This window comes from Passer montanus, unplaced genomic scaffold, assembly GCF_014805655.1.
Source record: "Passer montanus isolate IOZ18808 unplaced genomic scaffold, ASM1480565v1 scaffold14, whole genome shotgun sequence".
NCBI lineage: Eukaryota > Metazoa > Chordata > Aves > Passeriformes > Passeridae > Passer > Passer montanus.
The window spans coordinates 13020123-13040825 of record NW_024360941.1 but is presented as its reverse complement, the minus strand read 5'-3'; the positions used below and the strand labels follow the sequence as shown (position 1 = coordinate 13040825).

At 37.2% G+C, this 20703-nt stretch overlaps 1 protein-coding gene across 3 annotated transcripts; it reads right to left on the bottom strand.

The window, feature by feature from the left end:
• Window positions 1–2454: 2454 nt before the first annotated feature.
• Window positions 2455–19074, bottom strand: LOC120498052 (coagulation factor XI-like). 3 transcript variants are annotated; one of them, XM_039700311.1, is made up of 17 exons: window positions 18993–19066; window positions 18799–18892; window positions 18644–18686; window positions 18121–18179; window positions 15398–15560; window positions 14668–14751; window positions 12972–13131; window positions 12292–12401; window positions 9179–9338; window positions 8280–8389; window positions 8034–8193; window positions 7787–7902; window positions 7265–7439; window positions 6719–6894; window positions 6323–6418; window positions 4994–5133; window positions 2455–3659 (listed from the first exon to the last, which is right to left on the bottom strand). In XM_039700311.1, exons 5-17 carry the CDS (start codon window positions 15540–15542, stop codon window positions 3489–3491), a joined length of 1803 nt encoding a protein of 600 aa, XP_039556245.1. In that variant the 5' UTR covers window positions 15543–15560; window positions 18121–18179; window positions 18644–18686; window positions 18799–18892; window positions 18993–19066; the 3' UTR covers window positions 2455–3488. The 3 variants fall into 3 exon arrangements, with proteins under 3 accessions (XP_039556245.1, XP_039556244.1, XP_039556246.1); XM_039700310.1 differs by having other exon boundaries at window positions 14668–14771; window positions 18993–19064; XM_039700312.1 differs by lacking the exons at window positions 2455–3659; window positions 4994–5133 and adding an exon at window positions 5816–6025 and having other exon boundaries at window positions 14668–14771; window positions 18993–19074.
• Between the last annotated feature and the right edge of the window lie 1629 nt (window positions 19075–20703).

The window sequence follows — 20703 nt, the reverse complement described above, 5'->3', positions numbered from 1 at the left end:
TTTACTTTATGCTTAACTAATTGTTCACCATACTGTCACAGCATATATGAAGTGTTTCATCTGTACCTGACAAGTTTGAAAATTTCTGGGATCAGGGATCTTGTTTGTACAAAAAAAATAAGGCCAGACTAATGCTGCCATTCGATACATCAACAATGGCACTTGCCCCTACCAAAATTTCTACATCTCTAAGTAACGTTATGAGATTTATTGACTTTCAGGACAACCAGAGACACTTGACATTAATCAGAATAACAACTAAAGCACTGATGTTTATCTTCTGCTCCAACATGAACAGAGGAAGATTTAAAGTATAAGACCAGGATTTTCTTTAATGAGATTGAGATAGGTTTTTGGTTGTCAGCTTTTTAAAAATCACTTTTCCCCAGGGAGGTAGATTAGAAGGGAGAATAAACAAAGGTCATAAACTGCCTCTCATTTCGTGCAAGTCACCTATTGATAGCAGAGAGCCCAAGCAGAATAACACTTAATAACACCAATATACTTCTATCTATGAGTCTAAAGGTCTCCATGAATTACATATCACACTGTATATGTATATAGTGTATAAAGCCACAAAAATATCAGACATTCCCTTGTGTAGTTCATCTTAAACAAAATCATAAGAACTTCATATAGCCACCACAAACTCCTTCATTCTCCACATATCTGGGAGATATTCCTGGTACTCACTTTTAGCCATCAGGAATGTATCACAGATTTACTGACAACACAAATTGTCATTGACGGATATCTGCTGTGGGTGAAAATATATTGCAATAAGGTATCTTATCTGGTAAACAGCTACTCAGCTCTCAGTGACTGCAGACATCATGAAGAATGTCTGCAGTCAATGAGATCACTTGTCCTTTCCATAGGAACAGCTGAGTTTCCTTTGGCATATTGCTGTCACCTGGAATACATCTGAGAAACAAAACATGGAGCTCCAGAGGTCTACAGAGCACAGCTGACTGCCATTCCACTTTGTTACTGCAATACTTACAACCTGAAAAGTTGCACCAGAAAAAACAAACAAATAAAAAATAAATAAACAAACAAAATTAAGGAAAGGAAAATAAGAAAATAAAAAAATAGTAACACATTTTTTATGCATTTGAAAAAGCTGATGACAGGATTATTATGAGAAAGTATTAAAAGCTGTCAGGTTGACATTGCATAGACTCATTAGCCTACACAGTTTGAGTATTAGAGACAAGTATTTTGGATGGTCTCATGATGATTCTTGTTTAGAGAGTTTCAGCCTCTGTTTTCCTACTGAAGCAATTCCTTTTTTCCGTCAGCAACTCTTTTCCAGCTGTCTTCATTCCTTCCCCTTGAGGACAAAATCACACTTGAATGCCAAGTCTTTCTCCTTTTTTTCCCTGTTTTCTATTTTTTCCTTCTCAGTCCCTTATTTAAGTCTCTATGTTTTTGACAGCATGTCTGAGGGTTGCTGTTATTTTAAACCAGCTGCGGACTAAACAGAGCATGAAGCGACATCAGCCCCCACCCATATCTCTGGTTCTGCTTCTGCAGTGTTGGCAAAAATCCCAGCACAGCGATGTGCCTTCCCTCTCACCCTTGATCCAATTCCCCCAGCGCACACCAGGCTTTTCCTGTTGTCTCTCTGAGCAGCCGTGTCCTGCACTCAGGACTCCCAGTGCATGGCACATTTAGCACTGTGCACCCACTGACTCAAGCCCCTGCCACCAGGAGCCCACTACAGGGCAGAGGGAAGGCAGCACCTCTTTCCCCAGATGTGCCTGCAGCAGCAACATTACCTCTCCTCTCCTGTTAAGTTTGGAATGTTTTCATCCCTTCTGTGAATTCTACTTCTTTAAAAATAAACAAATGAAGTAAATCAACTCCCCAACCTTTGAATACAGCTTTAGGATTTCAGGTTTGTTGACTGCAGTCAGCTTAGCACTGCACACCATGACTCCAGACACAGATAGGAGTATAAGCTTGTAGTGTGGAATTACACTTTTTTTCCTCAGTATTATTTACAAATAAAGCATAAAAAATTAAAGACAAAAGTAATTTTCAGCAGCTTGATTCTTATCTCCCATAAATTTGATGTTTAATTCCTAAGTTTCATGACCTCATTTACTTGCAGAGTCACTCCTGCTGCTCACCACCCAGTGTGGTGTAGGACAATTATGAGTAGCACTCTGGAACATATTTTCAGCAATTATGGTAATGTAGATGATTAGGAAACAAGTTCATAAAGTTTGGCAAAGACAGTGTTGGCACTCTCCTTTCTGATGCAGTGTGAAATGTTGCTTCTTACTATAGGAAAGTAATTAATTTTTGATTCCTGATTCTCACACTAGTATTAATTTTAGCCATGAAATATGTTTGATACCTGGCACAAAATAACAAAAAATTATAAAAGGAAACAAAGAGATCTAGGAAGAGGATAAAGTTGTTTCTTTAATTACAGAGTTAGATATTTGAAAAATACAAATATATATTGGGTGAGGAGATCCTTCTATAGATTTTCTGGATATTCTTGCTTAAGACAAGTAGACCCTCATTATCCTTCCCATCACAAAATTATCCACAGAAATTAGAATAATGTAGGTGACAGCTCATTGGAAGCAATGGGTCAAAAGTGGAAGACTGGTGGATTGTAAACACACTCAAGTGACCTTGCAGCCGGGAATGCAAAAAGTCTGGAGAGCAGCAATGTAAAAAAGAAAAAGTATTTTATGCCTTCCAATGTTTGTGTTCTGTGTGCCTCCAGAACATCTGTGTATAGATAACATGGGTGTTTGGTAACTTGGAGGCTCCTAAGGGTCAGGCTCAAGCTCCCTGCCTTGCCCCTGAGCAGATCAAAACCCAGTGGAGATCACAGCACAATGGTAAACCACACTTGTGCAAACCCTTGGCAGACTGCTGGGAACAGCAGGATGGGACTCTCCAGCATGAACTGGGCTCAGTGGTGTCTGCATCCATGTGTGTCCCTCTGCCAAGACCTCTGGACTTGTTTTCTTTCTTAGTACTGACACTTTTTTGGTTAATTCCCCAAGGAAAACTAGGGGAATTCAACTGTGTAGGCATTTCCATGCCTCAGCTTCCTTTCCCCCCAGCCCTCCAGTAAGCTTGTAAGTGGTTTGCCCATTTTAACTATATTCAGACAAGAGAGGGAAATTTCTTTTTGTGGTGTGGCAACCTCCTAAGACAGAAGTAGTTCCCAGCTTCAAGGTCCATACATGCTCACAACCTCATGCACTCCTGTTATATGCTAGCAAGAACAGAGGTCTGTGACTCAGCCATATTTTCTTCTGCCAAATCAGTGATCACAGAGTTTATTGTTATTACTGCTTTTTATTTAGTAATAGGAGAATTCATTCATTCCTACATTACTGCTTTTCTACATTTTAAAACAGGTACTTTACACTCCAGGCTAACAAAAAACACCATTGAAAAAGCACTTTATCCCGTTGCTCTGATGGTTGTTATTCCACAGCAACACTTTGAGTGAGTCAGTAGTGCTCATTCTGTGCAGTTTTTTCTAGAATCCAGTCTGAATAGTCAGCAACCTTGGTGTAGACCCCCGGCTGCCTGGGGCGAGCACACCCTTCGCCCCAGCTGGTGATGCCCACCAGGTACCACACCTCCTCATGCCTGCATGACAGGGGCCCTCCTGAATCTCCCTGTGGCACAGGAGAAAAAGAGACAGCATGCAAGGAAGAGGCCTCATCAGTATTTCTATCACAAAGAAAGCTTTGAATAAAATCAGCATCATTCAATGCTACCACCAGCATAACAGCCTAGATTTCAGTCGCTTTCACTTACAGATAATTAAGAGAGGACTGAAGCAGGTGTTCTGATTGTTTAGCACATTGACTTCTAAACAGTCATTGCAAACAATTTCTTCTTCCCATGAAGGTTCAAAACTAGGGGTTTATATTATTTTCTTTTTGTCATCATTATTGCCTTATCCGCATACAGTGATTTAAAACTGTATGTAGTATTGGCAATATTTTTTCTTATGACCATGTTTTTAGTGTCTTAGTTCTCTACATGCCGTAGCCTGTTTGAGTGACTCTGTCCCACTCAGGATAAAACACCTTTGTGTTTTCATTTTCTATTCCTTTCTGAACATAAGCTTCCTTAGAGAAGCTGTTATGAGTTGTTGGGACAACAGTAAGTGTGTTATTTTTTAAAACAGCATCTCCATGTTCTGGTATGATGTATCAGATAAAAAAAAGCTTAACTGGCATAGAGGAAAAATTACTTCCAGCTCCAAGTATTTTCAGTCCTAACTAATCATAGCAATAATAACATTTCAGCATACAATTATTAAGTGTTAAATGTGTGCAGTGAAAACTGTATTTGGTAGAGATTTTAATATTAATAATCAGAATATTAATATTTAAACTGGTGAAAGTGCATGAGTTTACTCTTGAGCAGAGACTTCGGCTCATGGAACTCATGCTGTTGTGACATTTTCAACTCTAATTATGAACAGAGCAGTTTTCACAGTTTGTTTTTAGCCTTCTATTCCCCATGCATTTTAATAGCATTGCTAGTACCCTCCCTTCTGGCTTATACATAGTGGATGCTTTAAAATAAGATTTTATGTGCTGTATTTCCTGCAAAGAAATTAAAAAAAAAAAAAAAAACCAAAACAAAACATAGGAACTGTGATCTTATTGGAGAAATGCTTCAAGGTACTATACTTATGCTCTTTGGATTTCTGATAACCTGAAGGAACACTGTTTTATTCCCTAAATGGATATCTATATATCCACACTCAGAGTTTCCTATCCATGGAATCTATCCCTAAAAGATTTCAATGTCTATGAGAAATATTTTCCATATACCTTGGTTTTCAGTGCTTTTGACAACAAAAAGTGACAAGTTAATCAAGAGCTCTATTGATAATCATACTTTTCTGATAACAATTAAAAATAATTGTATTATTCATTTGCATATTTTAACATATGGTTGGACTATGTAACTATACTCTACTGTTTGTCATTACCTTACAAGCATCCCTTCCTCCTTCATCATAGCCAGCACAGATCACTTTGTCACCTATCCTGTGCTTCCGGTACCTTGCCTGGCATTCCTCTTTTGACATGAAGGGAACAGGAGCCTTTTGAAGAATATCTTGTACCCGACCTATATGGAAGACAATATGAGATAAGAAATATTTGGTTCTAGAAAAATAAAGCTTAAAATTCAACTCTACAAATCCCCATACACTGATATTACGAAGTGGGAGGTCACTGCTTCTGGAGTGTTAAGAGATGTTCATTACACTGATTTTCCTTCCTTTGTGTTAGTGAACAATGTGAATTTTCTTCTAATTTAAATGATTTTATAATGCCATCTTCTTTCTCATGACTGGAAAAGCTTCAAAACTCCCTTGTGATGTGCAACGAATGCTCATATTGGAATGGCTCTCAGGACATTGGCCCTTGGAGCATTGCTGTTAGCATTGCTTTGTTTTAGTAACTGTTATTTCCTAGTAAAGTGCTGCAATAAGTTTGGAATCTCCCAGCTGCCAAATATATGCTGCTCTCTGTCCTAGTAGTTTTTAAGATGGAGAAATTTGCACATAGACTAAACAAGAGTATTTAAAACCAGACTTTTCTCTAGTAATTAACAGAAGAAATTTGTCGATACAGTAACTGCCTAAATTTGTTAGATTTCACATTGAGCTATAACTTTCAGACAGGCCCATGTATAAAGGAAAAGGTTCTCTCTAAATAGATGCATATACATCTATGTAAACATATAAAAACATAAGTAAATAAATAGATGTAAACATTGGTAATTAAGAGCCTCTTGGCCTACCTCCATATAAAACCAGAGGAGTTCAAATCTCATCTATTATCAAAACACAAGTCATTGGCATGGTCTATGATCAATCTTCAGAATAAGAAAAGCATCATACTTCAGTCTCCAATTTCTAAATTCATATGAATACAATCACATAAAAAATCACCATGGCTTATGTGCAGACTGTAATTCAAAACAGTTCAGTGGTAAATTTATTGCCTTTTTTCAGCTAGGAAAAAATAAAAAAAGAGTGTGTAAAACCCAGATATGTACTGAACCAATTTATAAAATTAATTATTGTGTCAGAGCATGGAGCTATTTAATGATAATTTCATACATCTTTCATTTATGTTTTATGGTGTTTTAATAGAAATCAATTCTAATAAAGAATTATATTAAAGTAGTGTCTAGAAGGAATAGTGGTAGCTAAGTGGTAGCTCTTTTTTTAGAGAAGGGGAGGGTTTTTTGTCAAAAACATTCATTTTAAAAATACAAAAATTCACTGTTTAAAAGTATTTCTCTGTACCTTTTTCTTTTCTGTAACCCCATCCAACTACCCAACAGTCTGTATAAAATATGTTAGTGTCTTCTTTTGATGGCAGGCAGATAGGTAGTTGAAAATCTAAAGTAGAAGAGAAAATATTAGTTTGCCCAGTAGAGACAATTGCAACAGTAAGGTTTTATGGGCACCCACATGACCCCTGATGACAGCCTCCATGTATGCATTGTCCCTTACATTATGTATGACTCCCAGCATGTAGATTAAAGTCATCCCTTTTCTTTTTGAAGTCAACAGAATAGATTCTCCTCCCAGTAACTGCATATTAAAGGAAGCCAGCCCAGGTGTTGTGCACTGCCATAGCAATGCCAGCTCCATGTCTTCCTGTACATTTTCACAATTCCTCAGCAATGTGATACATACCAGTAAAATTCATAGGCTCAGCAAGTTTCATTAAAGCAATGTCATATCCAATATGTGCATATTTATACTGAGAGTGAACAATAATTTCTTCCACTTTGAAGAAGGGTGTATCCTCGTTTATTTCTGATTGTCTCAAAATACCAGCATAAATACGCCAAATGCTGGGATTGTCTAGACTGAGGGAAAAAGACAGTCAGTCTGTGACTAAATAGTCTAATGCAGTATTACAGTAAGAAAAAACTCGTATCTCATGAGACTGTCTAGGATTCTGTGGGTATTTGTTGTCTGCTTTAGAATTTCACCTTCTAGATTCATTAAAATTACTTAGCATCAGTAGTACAATGCTATGTTACAAAGGGAGAAAGCACAGAGTTCCAGTTACATTAAGAAACTGAATGCCTACCTGAAAATTTCACCTTTTGGCAACATTAAAGCAGTTCATCTATTTCTAGTTCTCATTGTTATTATCCTGAAAGGTAGATCAATTCATCTTGCGTGCTGGGCTAAACTTTGAGGCTTATTTGTACATTTGCACTTAGGGCTCACCTCGCCACACAGTGAGCAGCTGTGAGGATCCACTGGTTGCTGATGATGGAGCCCCCACACAGGTGTCTCTGGCGAGACAGCTTGGCGTGCAAGCTGACCTGCCACGGCCACTCTCCAGGGGAGGAGTCTGTGCCACCAACGATCCTAATGGTTCCTGCAGAATGCTGCATACACACTACAGAAGTAATTTAAAACTGAGCTTAAAGACAACTTCCATTCACCAATGAAAAATGAAGATGAGACTACTGCTGGTCACTGAATAGGCACCACCTATAGCGAAGAAGGTGATAAATGATACATTTTTCATGGTTTATGGTCACAAAGTCTATTAAAATCAAATACACAGTGCTGCTCCAGTGGTTACTATGTGAAGACCTGACTGACTTCACTTTTCCAGAACACACTAACTTTACAAGATCACCTACTGGGACAGTGCAAGCACTTCAAAAAAATATGGTTTGGCCTCCTACACTGAAATCAGGGAAGCACCATTTATTTTTCATACAAGAAGTTTTTTCTTACCAGTACTGGCTTTTTTTTTGCATAATCTTAGTGAGTATCCAGAGATACTTCCTGGTCCATGTACTATTTTCACTGGAGATCCATTTGAGGACATTCTTAGGCGACACTCACATTTTCTGCCAATGAATTAATGCAAACATTTAGTTTGTATTTTTTTTCACTGAACAACGCATACACTAACTTGCTCGCCACATGTCTGGAATGATTATTTCAGCAATCTTTGAACATTTAAAAAAATATATCTCACCCTTCTTCATTGCATGAACCTTGGAGGAGAGAATAGGAAAAAAATTGGCAGCGGATCATGTCTGTGCAAACCTGCTGACAGGCTCTGTGTCCTTTAGTGTAAGTGACAGTAAGTTCATCTCCCAAAAAATCCATCTGCGTGTAGGTGCGAGAATTGCAGGCTGTAAGATGTTTGCATTCAAAGCATCAGAATGTTATTACTTAGATTAATTCCAAATTAGTGCTTTTATTGTAATTTATTGTTTACCAGGAAAAGATCTTCTGCAATTTAGGAGGCCAAAGCCTGATACAGCATTTTCTTGTGATATGAGTTCCTCTGGAATTCCACTAGTTGATGTCTTCAGAAGGCAAAGATTTCTAAAATGAAATATTTTTCACAATAACTAAACCTGTTCTCACATTCTAAAAATAATTGTTTAGATACTTGTAAAAGAAGGCTCTTTCCTAAATACACTCTTCTCCCAAGTCTCAATCTGTAGAAGTATTTAATAAGAAAATGCATTCACTAAGTTCACTAGTTCACACTAAATTGAGGCAATCTTTGTAGTGCTGTGAAATGCCATACAATATACTACTAAAGGTGGTGCAGTATTTATGCATATATAGAAGAGGTGACTTTAGATGATGCATGCCATCTCAGCTTTGCTTCTCCCTGAAATTTCTTTGAAACTTTATTCTTCTGATTAGTGCAGAATGTTGATTTTTAACTATTCTCACTACTAAATATGAAAGAAGAAAGCCAAATGGAAATATTTTTAAAGCCATTAACTGAAAAATCTTTTCAAGTAAACAAGTCTGCCCTGCCAGGAAACCAGATGGTTCTTTTGATAATGCCATAAAATTCAGCTTTAAATCTTTAAAACACTCTGGAGGCTCACTGTACTTTTGACATATCTGTTCTTTTCAGATTAAGACCAGATACACAACCACAATACAAAAGCCCTTTTCACATTGCAAAACAGTTGAAATGCTCACAGGAAATTACAAATTTATGAAACCCCATAAAAAGCTGCACTTTACTGAAAATAGCCTTTCAACATAAATTTACATACGCATAAGAAATTAATGCTTAAAAAAAGACTCTCTGTTTTTAAAAAATAGATTGTAAATAATCTACATAGATAATAATTTAACTGTCATATTCACCTTTGAGATTCTATTTGCCATCTCCTGGTAAAAAATGTAAAGAACAAGCAATTTGGAAAATATGTACAAATAGTTTGGCAGACAGAAATATCAGGAGTGAAAAAACTTGTAACATTAATTCCTGAAAACACTTGATCTTCAAAAATGTCCATTTGACAATCTGTATAAAACAAGAACAAAATATTAAAATTCTAAAAACTTCAGTATGTCATCAGAATATTGAGATTTACAGATTATTCATTTCTATATTTCTTCTCATTTTTCTTCTGTGATAGATAAGCTGGAAAAGTAACATAGCATTTTAACCAAAAACTATTTCTCAAGAATATTTTTGAATGTGTAAAGTCATGGAGAGCACTACGGGGATAAGGTTCATATAGAGGAAAAGAGAAATTATGTATTACAATAGAGATTTGCTAATCTAATAGGGAAAGATTTAAATTAATTTTCAATGGGCATATCATGAGAAGACTAGAAAAAAAATAAGGTTCTTAACACTTCTTTTACTATTTGAAAATTAGGCAGGTAACTAGGAGTGCTGCCCTCTGACATGACCAAAGTATCAAAACACAACAGAGGCTTGGCAGCATATTTCACACAACCAGGCAATGGATATAGAGGTTACAGAAAATACTAGCATGTTTAAAAAGAGATTAATAAGTATCTTTCTTCAAAGGTATACTTGAAGTCCCAGTTGGAATTCTAGTGCAAGAATTTAAAAATAAAAACTGGAAGCATCAGCATGGAGGATGTTTCTTGAACCAAACAAGCTGCAGAGATAGTAAAAATAGTGAAATGATCCAAAAGACAGGATTTGGTGGCAGCAGAGAACTTGAGCTGTTGAGGAAGTACAGCAGCCAAGTCAATACTGCCCAGAGTGTTATAGAAACATATTGGGAACATCTTACTTCAGAAAGCAAAGCTAAGAGGCAGAGCTTACTATGAATCCTGTTAATTTGATTATGAGGTTTTCAAAAAACATAGGCAAGAAAGGACAACAATACTGGGCAGTAATTAATTATATAATAAGAACAGTAAAAAATATAATCAGAAATGTAGAAAATTAGAGTCAATTAACTCTCACAATTAGTAGTTAAGATCCTATGTTAAGTGGAAATAGCCTTCAGAAGAATAGATGGTTTCAAAGAAAATTATGTTCAAAGCAGAAATGTGGATCTGAAACTTCAGGGAAGCTAACCCACGATCTCAAGGACCATGCTCAGTGATCATTTACTCAATATCCAGTGATCCCCACGAAAATACTTTGCAAAGGGCAGAAAACAGACACATTGCTGTGCATGCATAGTAGTGTGTGCATAAGAATAAAGTCAAAGAGGCAAAGGCAGAAAATGAAAGGCCTCATAGAAAGGAATAAACTAAATAAATTCAGAAGAAAACCTCAAATAAATATTGAAATAAACCCATGTCAGATGTTGACAAAACAGCAAGGCAGAAGACATTACTGAGGTTTTATGACTACATTCTACAAATCTGTGTCTGGACAGGTATAGATGATCTGTCTGAGATTAGGATAGGTGACCTCCTTGGATGACTTCTTGATGCAGTTGTGCTTCTAAGATCACACAATTTATTTCTTCTCTCTCTTGCCTGCTCTTACCTTTTTCACAAGACACAGAAAGTAGGGAAAGACAGGCAGGAACAAGACTGATTTTCACATGATGTCATGGTTTTATCTTGGCCAACCACCAAGCTCCATGCAGTCACTCACTCACTCCCCCACCAGAAAGATCAGGGAGAGAATGAGAAGGGTAAAAGCCAGATAACTAGTGGCTTCAGGTAAAGACTGTTTTGTAGGAAAAGTCCATGTTGGGCACCCAAAAGGACTTTGGTGGGTTGACCTTGTCTGGATGCCAGGTGCCCAGCAACTTACTCTATCATTCCCTTTTCCCAACTGGACATGTGAGCAAAAATGAGACAGAAAATGGCACATAGGTTGAAATAAGGCAGTTTACTAAAGCAAAAGCAAAAGTTTTCGCACACACAAGCAACGAGGACAAACCCAATTCTTTTATTTTCTACTTCCCATCAGCAAGTGATATCCAACCACTTCCTGGGAAGCTCTTCCTGGGAAGCAAGGCTTCAGCACGCATACTGATTGCTCCAGAAGGCAAACATTGCAGTTAATAAACGCCTGCCCTTCTTCCTTGTTTCCTTATTTTATTGCTGAGCTGACATCATATGACATGGAGTGTCCCTGTGGCTAATTTGGGTCAGCTGACCTAGGTCTATTCACTCACAGGATCTTGCCCACCCCCGGACTAATGATGAGAGGAATGCTAGGGAGAGAGTTCTGATGCTGTGCCAGCACTGCCCAGCAGTAAACCCAAGCACTGGTTTTAGAAAACAATATATTGATAGACATCTCTATGAAATGTGATTCATACAGGAAAACTAGATTATCTGTGGGATAAAATAAGGCTAGATGAAAGCAGATCATCATCATTAAGGAGGAAAAACATCACACAGTAAGACAAAGTGGAGATATAGAATTAAAAAGAAAAAGAAAAAAAAAGTGAAAGACGTTTCAATTGAGAATAAGAAGGTTTGATACACACTGGTTTTAGACTCTTGAGAATTTTGTCTGAGTAATGATTGTAGGAACAAGCACAGACTTTTTGCTTTCATCAGAAATCACCCACAAAATGCATAATGTATCCTTTCATGTTAGCCAGCTGTATTAGAAAGCTGCAGATCTTCAATAAAAATTTGCAAGTGCATACACAGTATACAAACAGAATGTAGAAAGCTTTATATTTCTCCCGATCTTTGAATCTGATGGGCTTTTATCTTTCATTTTTGTATCCATGACACAAATATAACATACAATTTCATCAAGCTAATATTATGACAATTCTTTAGCTCTCTAAAGAAGGGAACTGTTTCTGTAAGACAAATGATAACATGAAAAAAATAAAAAGATATGGATCTCCTTTGGCCCTGGTATATATATACCTGTACTAGGTATATTTTAGGAATAATATTATTTTAGAATTATTCTACATAATGCAACATTTTTACATGTCAGTGACAGATTGCATTTCAGGATACATGACCCTTAAAACTAATCAGAATCAAAGATTTTAAATAGTTACCTAATTCAGAAAGCTGGCATGGCTTTAGAGAGAATCCAGACACAACCTCATCAAGCACCTTTATGTTGGTTGGAGTTCCTACACTGGTATGTTTCAAGAAGCATTTTTTACTGAATGACAAAAAGCAAAGAGAGTGGTAAGAAAACGGGTATTCTTCCTTGGACTAAACCATCCTCTTGAACTCACAATTCCTACCATTGTGCATGGTCTGGCCATGGGCCAGAACAATCTCCAGCCTCCAGAACAGTCAAATGACTAACAGAGCTAGCTGAACAGTATTTAACTTCCAAAATTGAGCAGATTAAGAGCTCAAAAATAGGTCTCATTAAAATGAAATTATTTCTCTGGATACTCAGATGATGTTATTTTCAGAACAACAAGAAGAGTAAGATTGAACAGAGCAAAAATGCAACACAGCTATCAATATAATTTGCATTTCAGTATTTTCAGAGGATTTTAGGTTTTTTGCAAGGCTGTAATAATCAAGTTTGTTTTCCTTACCAACTGACAAATGAAAGCAAATTTACTATTGATATTTTCCTACCTGTAAGTGTGAAGAAATATTACAAGGAGGAATAAATTGATTGTTCTAGAGTAAATTCTTGCACCTTAGAGTGCTCTGAGATTTAATCTACTTAGGCACAGGGCTGTCCAGGGGAATGAATCCAACCTGTATTTACCAAAAGCTTTCATTGTGAAATGTTTCAGAGGCATATGTAAAAAAATGACAACGGTTGTCGTTGGTACATCGTTTTTGACACTCTTGATAGCTGTCAGCCACAGTAATATCAAAAATATTCCCTTCCATATCCAGGCCGACATGGACATCTGGGCTGCAAGCTGTGAAGAAAGAGAGACCAAGTTCTGAAAATGTACTTCTATTCTTTCCCCCATCCCTTGCCCCAAATTGCCCAAAAGACAGCAGATTGTATGACACAGCCCTCATAATCCAGATGCCACATCCCACGCTCGCTTCAGTTACATCATACTTTATACATAGATCTAGTGCCAAATGAGAAATGTAGGTTTAGTGTAGTACCTCGTGGCAAGGGGAAAAAGTGGCACATTTTAACAGTGCCTCTGCCTACATGAGAGAGGGGCTCTGACCACTGTGTCTGACTGAGACCAGGATGACAATCACCAAAGCAAGAACTCAGAATCAATATTAAAATATATTTTCCCAGTTCCAAATTCATAGAGCAGGTTAAATGACATATTCTGTCCTCATAAGCAACAGACATTTCCCACTTGAGTTAGAATATTACGTTTACACTCCACAGAGGGAGGACTACAACTGTGGGGTTTGAAATGAAGGTCATTTCACAGAACAAAAGTCAGCCAATGATTGGAGGCATTTTTAAACATGTATGCATAGATTTTCATTTAGTCTGATTCTAGAGCAATTCAGTGAGAATAGTCTATATAGCATAAAGAATAATATCCCACTGAAATCTCTTTCTATTCCAAAATACTCAGAAATACAAACATGAAGGGTTATTGGCAGGAAAGAGCTTTTAAGGGGCCTGACTGCTCTGAAGGGCAAGTGGCAAGCAAAAGAATGCACAACTTATTGATAATAGCTACAGCGGAGAACTTGCATGAAAACCCACTTAGTCCTGCCATCTTCAGATGCTATACCAAAGAACTAGCCTGACATCTGTAAGACACTATTTATCCTCAAAGTCAGGAAATTAATAACTATATTCTTCCTTATTCCATTTTTCTAAAGTACCATGCTATGCTTAAATTTGATCTCCTTTTAATGACATCATTATGAGAGTGCTAATTTAAAACATGCATAAAGTATGTTTACACACATTTAATAGGCTTTTAATATGCCTGGTGATAACTTGCAGGTATGGCATGCTGACATGAGGTCTTCATGTAAAGCATATATACCCTAAAAGATGCAGCTGCTAAAAAAATTATTACACAGAATGACAAAAGTATTAGCATCACTTTGTGACAATGCACTTTCTTTGTTGAGCATCTGCACCTCACAGTTATAAAACAGGGTCACACATGCCATATGAGCCACTTTCTGGACTGGAATTGTAGGAGTAAATTAATCTTTAGAACAGCAGTCAGCAGTTAAAGCATGGGCCTCTGCCTCTAGCAAATGAAACTGTGACTGCAGGAGCATGATTTCCCTGTTACCTCATCTGGGCAGCCTGGGTGGTGGATAGGTGGGCCTGAAGGGTAAAACCAGTGGAGTTTTTGTCACCTGTGTTTGAAAGTGGTCTGGCAAGAACACACAAATCAGGGAGGCATGGCTGCCTCCCTGATTCTCTTCCTCTTCCCAAAATGCTAATTTTTTTAACAGCTGCCATGCAATCCAGAGCATAAAATACATGCATGTGAATAACTATATCTTACCACTAATTTGGTTACACTGTTTTAAGGAATGTCCAGAGATAGCTCCTTCCATATCCACTTTCGGCAGCATTTCTGTATCGCTGTCTTTTAAATAGCAGGAGAACCTGTGTTTTAAAATGTAGTAATTCACAGCTTTGGCAGTACAACACTGATTTTCATTACTGTTTCAGAGGTGAAATGCAGCTGGTCCAATATCCCTCAACATGAAAATTTTGACAAGTGTAATTGGAATACAAATAGGATCAAGCCTTACACACCTTGTTGGCAGTTGTGGCAGATGAGAATATTTTATGTTTGTGGGAGCTCCAAGAGGTCTCAGTAAAATGAGAAACAGAGCCCAGGGTTGGGAGGACAGAAATGCACTGGGCATAGAGAGAATACAATTTCTCAGGCTACAGAAATTCTTAATTGTGAGAAAAATATACTAAACAGACAGGATGGGGAACAGTACAGAGGATCATTGGAGATGTGAAATTATACGCATTGTCCCTCAACAAAAAATATGTGGCCTAGAGGAGGGAAAGGGCCGGTGTGTGAGTGTGAAAAATTGGGCATTGTCAAATTTAACCTTTTGAATTCAAGTAATTACTTTTAGATCACCAGTCTTAGAGATACTTGACATGGTTTTCCATGGCAACCCTGCACCTTTCCCTGCATGTGTGTGTTCTGTCAAAATGTTACCAGGTTTCTAAATTATCACAGGAGACCAGCAAGTACATGAACATTCTACCTTTTTGCAGGATCTTTAGTCCATGTTGCTGGCAAGTAGGTGAAGAGCAGACAGGTAGGATGGTAAGTACACACTGTTTGGCAGTAATTGGCACTCGGTGTAAAAACTGTAGTGAGGTCTCCTCCTTGGAAGAATGTATTTTCATAGATCTGAGTCACACATTCTGACACAGAATAACAAAATTGTCAATTATTAGAGACAGGAACACTCAGTTCACCAGGACAGGGTGAAGCCACTTCTCTTTGTCATTGACCTTGCTTTTAAACCAGGCTTTTGTCAGGAGGAGTGGATAAGGTGGGTGAGTAGTACAGTTCCTCTGTGAGTCATCTTTTCACTCCAGCAGAACTAATACTGTTTAGGGTGTCTCCCTCTGTTCCCTGCCTCATACCCAATGCTGGAGCAGGGCAGCTTGAGCCCAGATAGAAACCCAAGAAGCTGGACGGGCCACAAGGCAGATCTGCGTGGCAGAGGGGAAGGTACCTTCCCACGGCAAATCTCAGGAACAACAGAAGCCTCTCCTGAGAGAGACCAACACAGAACATCATTATGAGGAAAACCAGGAAGAGGAAGTGCAGATATCAAAAGGAGTTAGAAAGTTTTATGTAAAGACAATCCTGCTTTTTAGGGATCCTCTGAAGTCAGAGTCACAGGTGGTGCCACTGTGCACAGCCTCAATGGCTCCCAGGATTTCATAGGCCTTCAGCTCTCTCACACTCCACCCAGAACCCCCCAAACTTTCCTCACGATGAAGAAAATACTGTTACAGGAATATTGTCTCAGGAACAGTTTAGAATAAAAATGAGCTGTACTACTACCTTGCATCTGCAGGACTTCCTAACTCTGAATGACATACTGAACTCTGTAATGGCAACCACTCACACTGCAGAGCTCTGCAGCAAAGGTACCCAAGCAGCAACCTCCTCACGTCTTTCAAAATGAAGGCACTTGTAAGATCACAGAATCAGAGTATGCTGAGTCGGAAGGAACCAACAAGGACCATTGAGACCCTCTCCTGGCCCTGCACAGGACCATCCCCAGGTGTTACACCATATGCCCAAGAAAGTTTTTCAAACACTTTTCGAATTCTGTCAGGTTGGTGCTGTGCCCACTTCCTTGGGGAGCCTGCTCCAGTGCCCAATCACCCTGTGGGTGAAGAACATTTTTCTAATATCCAACCTAAGCCTCTCCTGAGACAACATCAGGCCAGTCCCTCTGGTCCTGTCAGACTCGAGACTCTCAGGGGTCTTGAATATCCACTGTAGTGGAGAAGCAGGGTCGTTTGTCCGAGGGCTCTAAGATCTCTGTATTAAAACACACAAGACAGCTGTCTTTGCACAGGAGACCACTCTCTTTTTGAATTTGCCCTCCAAAAGGAGTAGCAAACCAATAAAATGACAATTTTTATTCCTACATCTACCAAAGTGCTTTTTCTTGGATGAAAGATAAAGAGAAAATAATGATTTTTACAGACTGGATGGAAACCCAACTAAAAATATTTTATCTAGTGGCTTAATCTGTTACTTTAGAGTGATCACACTGTATCAAGTTATATTTAAAATTTAAACAAAAGGTAATATCATACTGGATTTGACAGTTTTAAAAGACTAAGAGTGGATTTTGTTTGTTAATATGATAATAAACAATGCTTTGGCAATTCAGCATTTCCTGCACACAGGTATAACATGTATTTTATTTTTTTTTATGAATAAATAAAGATTATTAGATATATGTGCTAGATGTGCTAATATCTTTCAAAGGTTAAGTCCTTATTAATAAAAAAATAGACTTCATAAATATCCAAGTTCTCTGGTATGTATATACTTTCAAGCTCTTTCTCTAAAAAATTATATTTATTATTCTCAGTAGCATTTCTTTATCCAACTTTGTCATTAACAGAAAAACATTTTATTAGAATACATCAAGTGAATTCTAAAGCTAAAAGAAAAGAATACTTCAATTATTTACTGTATCATATATTTTGGATCATATTTGTCTTCTTCTAGCATAAATAAACACAAAAAAAATTATTTGTGTTGTAAAACTATGCACCATGTAAAATTGTGCCAGCTCTGAACACTTTAATTAAAATGTTTTCTAGGCTTCAGAAATTTTCCACGATTTTATTTTTGCTTAGACTTAAAGCCAAGTAAAATATTTTCTTAAATTTTATCTACTAGATTTTGCTTAAAAAGCTGTTACCTAATTGCTCTCTGAGAAAACAGCTAATGCATTACTGAACTTATACCTGTGTTAGGCCTCAGTTATAATTTATCAGGAAAGGGAATTTCAGAGAAGAGCAATGCAGTTTTTTGTAGTTTAACTTTTGCTACTGGAACAAAGTAAATCATTAACCCATAATGAAAGACACACATTACTCTGCCTCCTATACCCCCAAAGGGCCTCCTTCCCCAGCTGCTGCTTAGGCTACTGACCTTGCCACCGGGCACAAAACATGGACCATCACACCAATTTCAGTCACATGCCATGCTCCCATGTGTGCTGGGGGAGGTGACAGCATAGGGGGTGGCAGGACAGTGTCAGTAAAGCCCCACTAGAAAGTTCTGTGTCTGACAATAGGGTTATGCCAGTTACCCAAACTGAACTAAACTCAATCCAGCAGAATAAACAGCTCCCTCGAGCAGACTGCAGTTACTAATCTTCTCCCCTTCTCTACGAGCTTCTCTACCCTGTTTGTAAATCTCAGTAATTATATATTAACTTACCACTGTAAACGGAAGCAAGTAAGAAAATGAAATAAAAAGTCCGATAAATCCAATTCATCCTAAAAACCACAAAATTATTCTTTAGGATATGTTCAATAAAGGGTGTGCAATTAATTTTATAAAGCACTGCTAAGCCTAACACTGATTTACACTTGTACTGTTTCACCATTAATTCAAAATTACATTGAAAATTACAAGCTGTGACATGCTGTTTTGGCATACTCTTTAACAGCAGAATATTTAATCTTGCTTAGACTGGGACCAATATTCCACTGAAATGACATTACTAATACTGACTCTCCAGATAGTTTAGTTTACTGTTATCAAGGTAGCAAACCAATGACTCACATTCACTGCTTCATATGCTATAAGAATTCTAAACTTTATTTCACATGCAACAACTTAGCCTGTGAAATAAGTTAACCACAAAACACAAGCCATAAAAACTCCAACTTGCACTGTCTTGTTGCTATGAAAACCTTTCACTGAATACCAGTGCATTATTGCAATAATGATTACATACCTGAAAACATAATAAGTCTGGATGCATGGATCAGGTTTGCACTCTGCTAAAAAAAAAAAGTCAACACTTTGTGTTAAATATTACTACCTGCAATGCTAGCTCATCTTTAATGTTTACTTTGAATGGGTGCTCTTTTTGTCAATACTGCTACTGACCTTGGGACACATTTTCAGAACATCTATCATCGACACTGCACCGGAATTGATCCTGTATAACCACACATATGCAACATAGTCTCTCTTTTCTCCCCTGTAAAATGATGATAATATTTTAAACTCCTGGAAAAATTTTCACCTCTATATCAAATTACAGAATTTTCAGTGTCCCTGGATGCAATCACAAAATCTACCTGTATCTGAATATTTACAAAGTCAGCTGAAGTAAGTAACCATTTCTTGTGTTGCTCAACATATATTAGTATTCAATTAAAATAATTATTTTGCCTCTGTGTGTGTGTGCATTTCACTTGGTGGCATAGACGGGTTAGAACTTTTGTCCAAGAATTGAGTTTCTTCACTTTTCATTTCTTGTCTTGGCTTTCCTATTCAGATATTGGGCAGTTATTCCAGTTTGTTACTGTTTTAATAAAAACACAAGCAAAAAACCAGAAAACAAAGAAAAAGAAAACAAAAAAATTTCCAATTATACACTTTTGGAAAAATAAGGTATACCATTCAAAAAAGCAGAAAACCAGAGCAGATTGACCATAAATTTTACTGAGAACGTGTGTCATTCATGCAACATATAGTCATACCCATGTTCATCTGAAGTTTCTGTAAGATTTCATTTTTATAATCCATTGTCTATATTTTAGAATTTTGTCTGAGGAAGGGGCATCTTCTGCTGATGGCTGTTTGTTTCAGAAGCAAACTAGAGAGAAAAAAAAGGAAGAAAAAATATTTCCTTAAAGCAGCAGTTCTCAAATTTAGGTATCAGTCTCTTTAAAACCAAACAGTAATTTTAATTACATCTGTAAGGGCATCAGTTGGATTTGATGCTGGAGCTCAGAAATAAGGCAGAAATGCTATCCAAACCAACAAAAAAATATGCTTCAAAAAGAATTTCATGGCTATCATTATGTATATGACAAAGGACATAGAGAAATAAAATATCAAGTGCTGCTAAATCAAACTCTAAATCTAAATCTCAATCTTTTCTTCTTACAATCAACAATCTAGACCCTTTTCATGAGTTAGGATGCCACTATGTGTGTGAAGAATCTACTGTCTCACTAAGGCAGAATCTTCTGTTTGACTTGATACCACCTAAAATAGCTGCAAAAAGATGGATAGAATAATTTAGTGATTTGTGAGTGGTGCAACATTGTGTGTTGTACCAAATTAAAAGCCGTTTAGTGGTTCCATATCCTGAAATTACATGTCAACAATAGTATTCCTGGAAATAGAGCCCAGAAAACACTGCAAATCAGATGTCAAATAAGAAATCAATGCAAACAAAATTCAGGATCATATCAAAGAAATAGAAGACAGTTGCAAATATCAAACAACAAATAGCTACTGGGTTTGTTATTTCAGAGGTCCTCTTTGTTTTTTTTCTTATAATCAGATTTGCCATTTTTAATAAATGGAGAATCACATGAATGCCTAAGGCCTTACTTTTTGGACCTAAAGCACCTGATGCTAGACATTAGAGAAAACAGAATGTTTCAACATACACTGAAGGGCCCCAGTATCTTGATCAAGGCCTGGAAACTGTCAAACAGTAATTCTCAGGCAAGTTGTATGTTGTATGTCAATTACTAGCCTGGAATGAGGTCATTTGGGCATACAATAAATGCTGAGCCTCTTGCTAACTGATAACTTTTGCCTTTTTTTGACCAAAATGTTTTGCAATTTCAATGAACACTTAATATCTCCACAAGTTATACTCCAAGCATCAAATAGAAAAGTCCATTAGTTGAACAAAAGATAGAGCTGAACTTTTCAGAGTATAACTCAGACTCTCATTTTCAGAAGAATCTCAGATGTATTTAGTTTTCTGGTTTAGAAAGTGAGTTAATTTAGTTTTAAATCTTTTAATCCATGCAGACCATGAAGGTC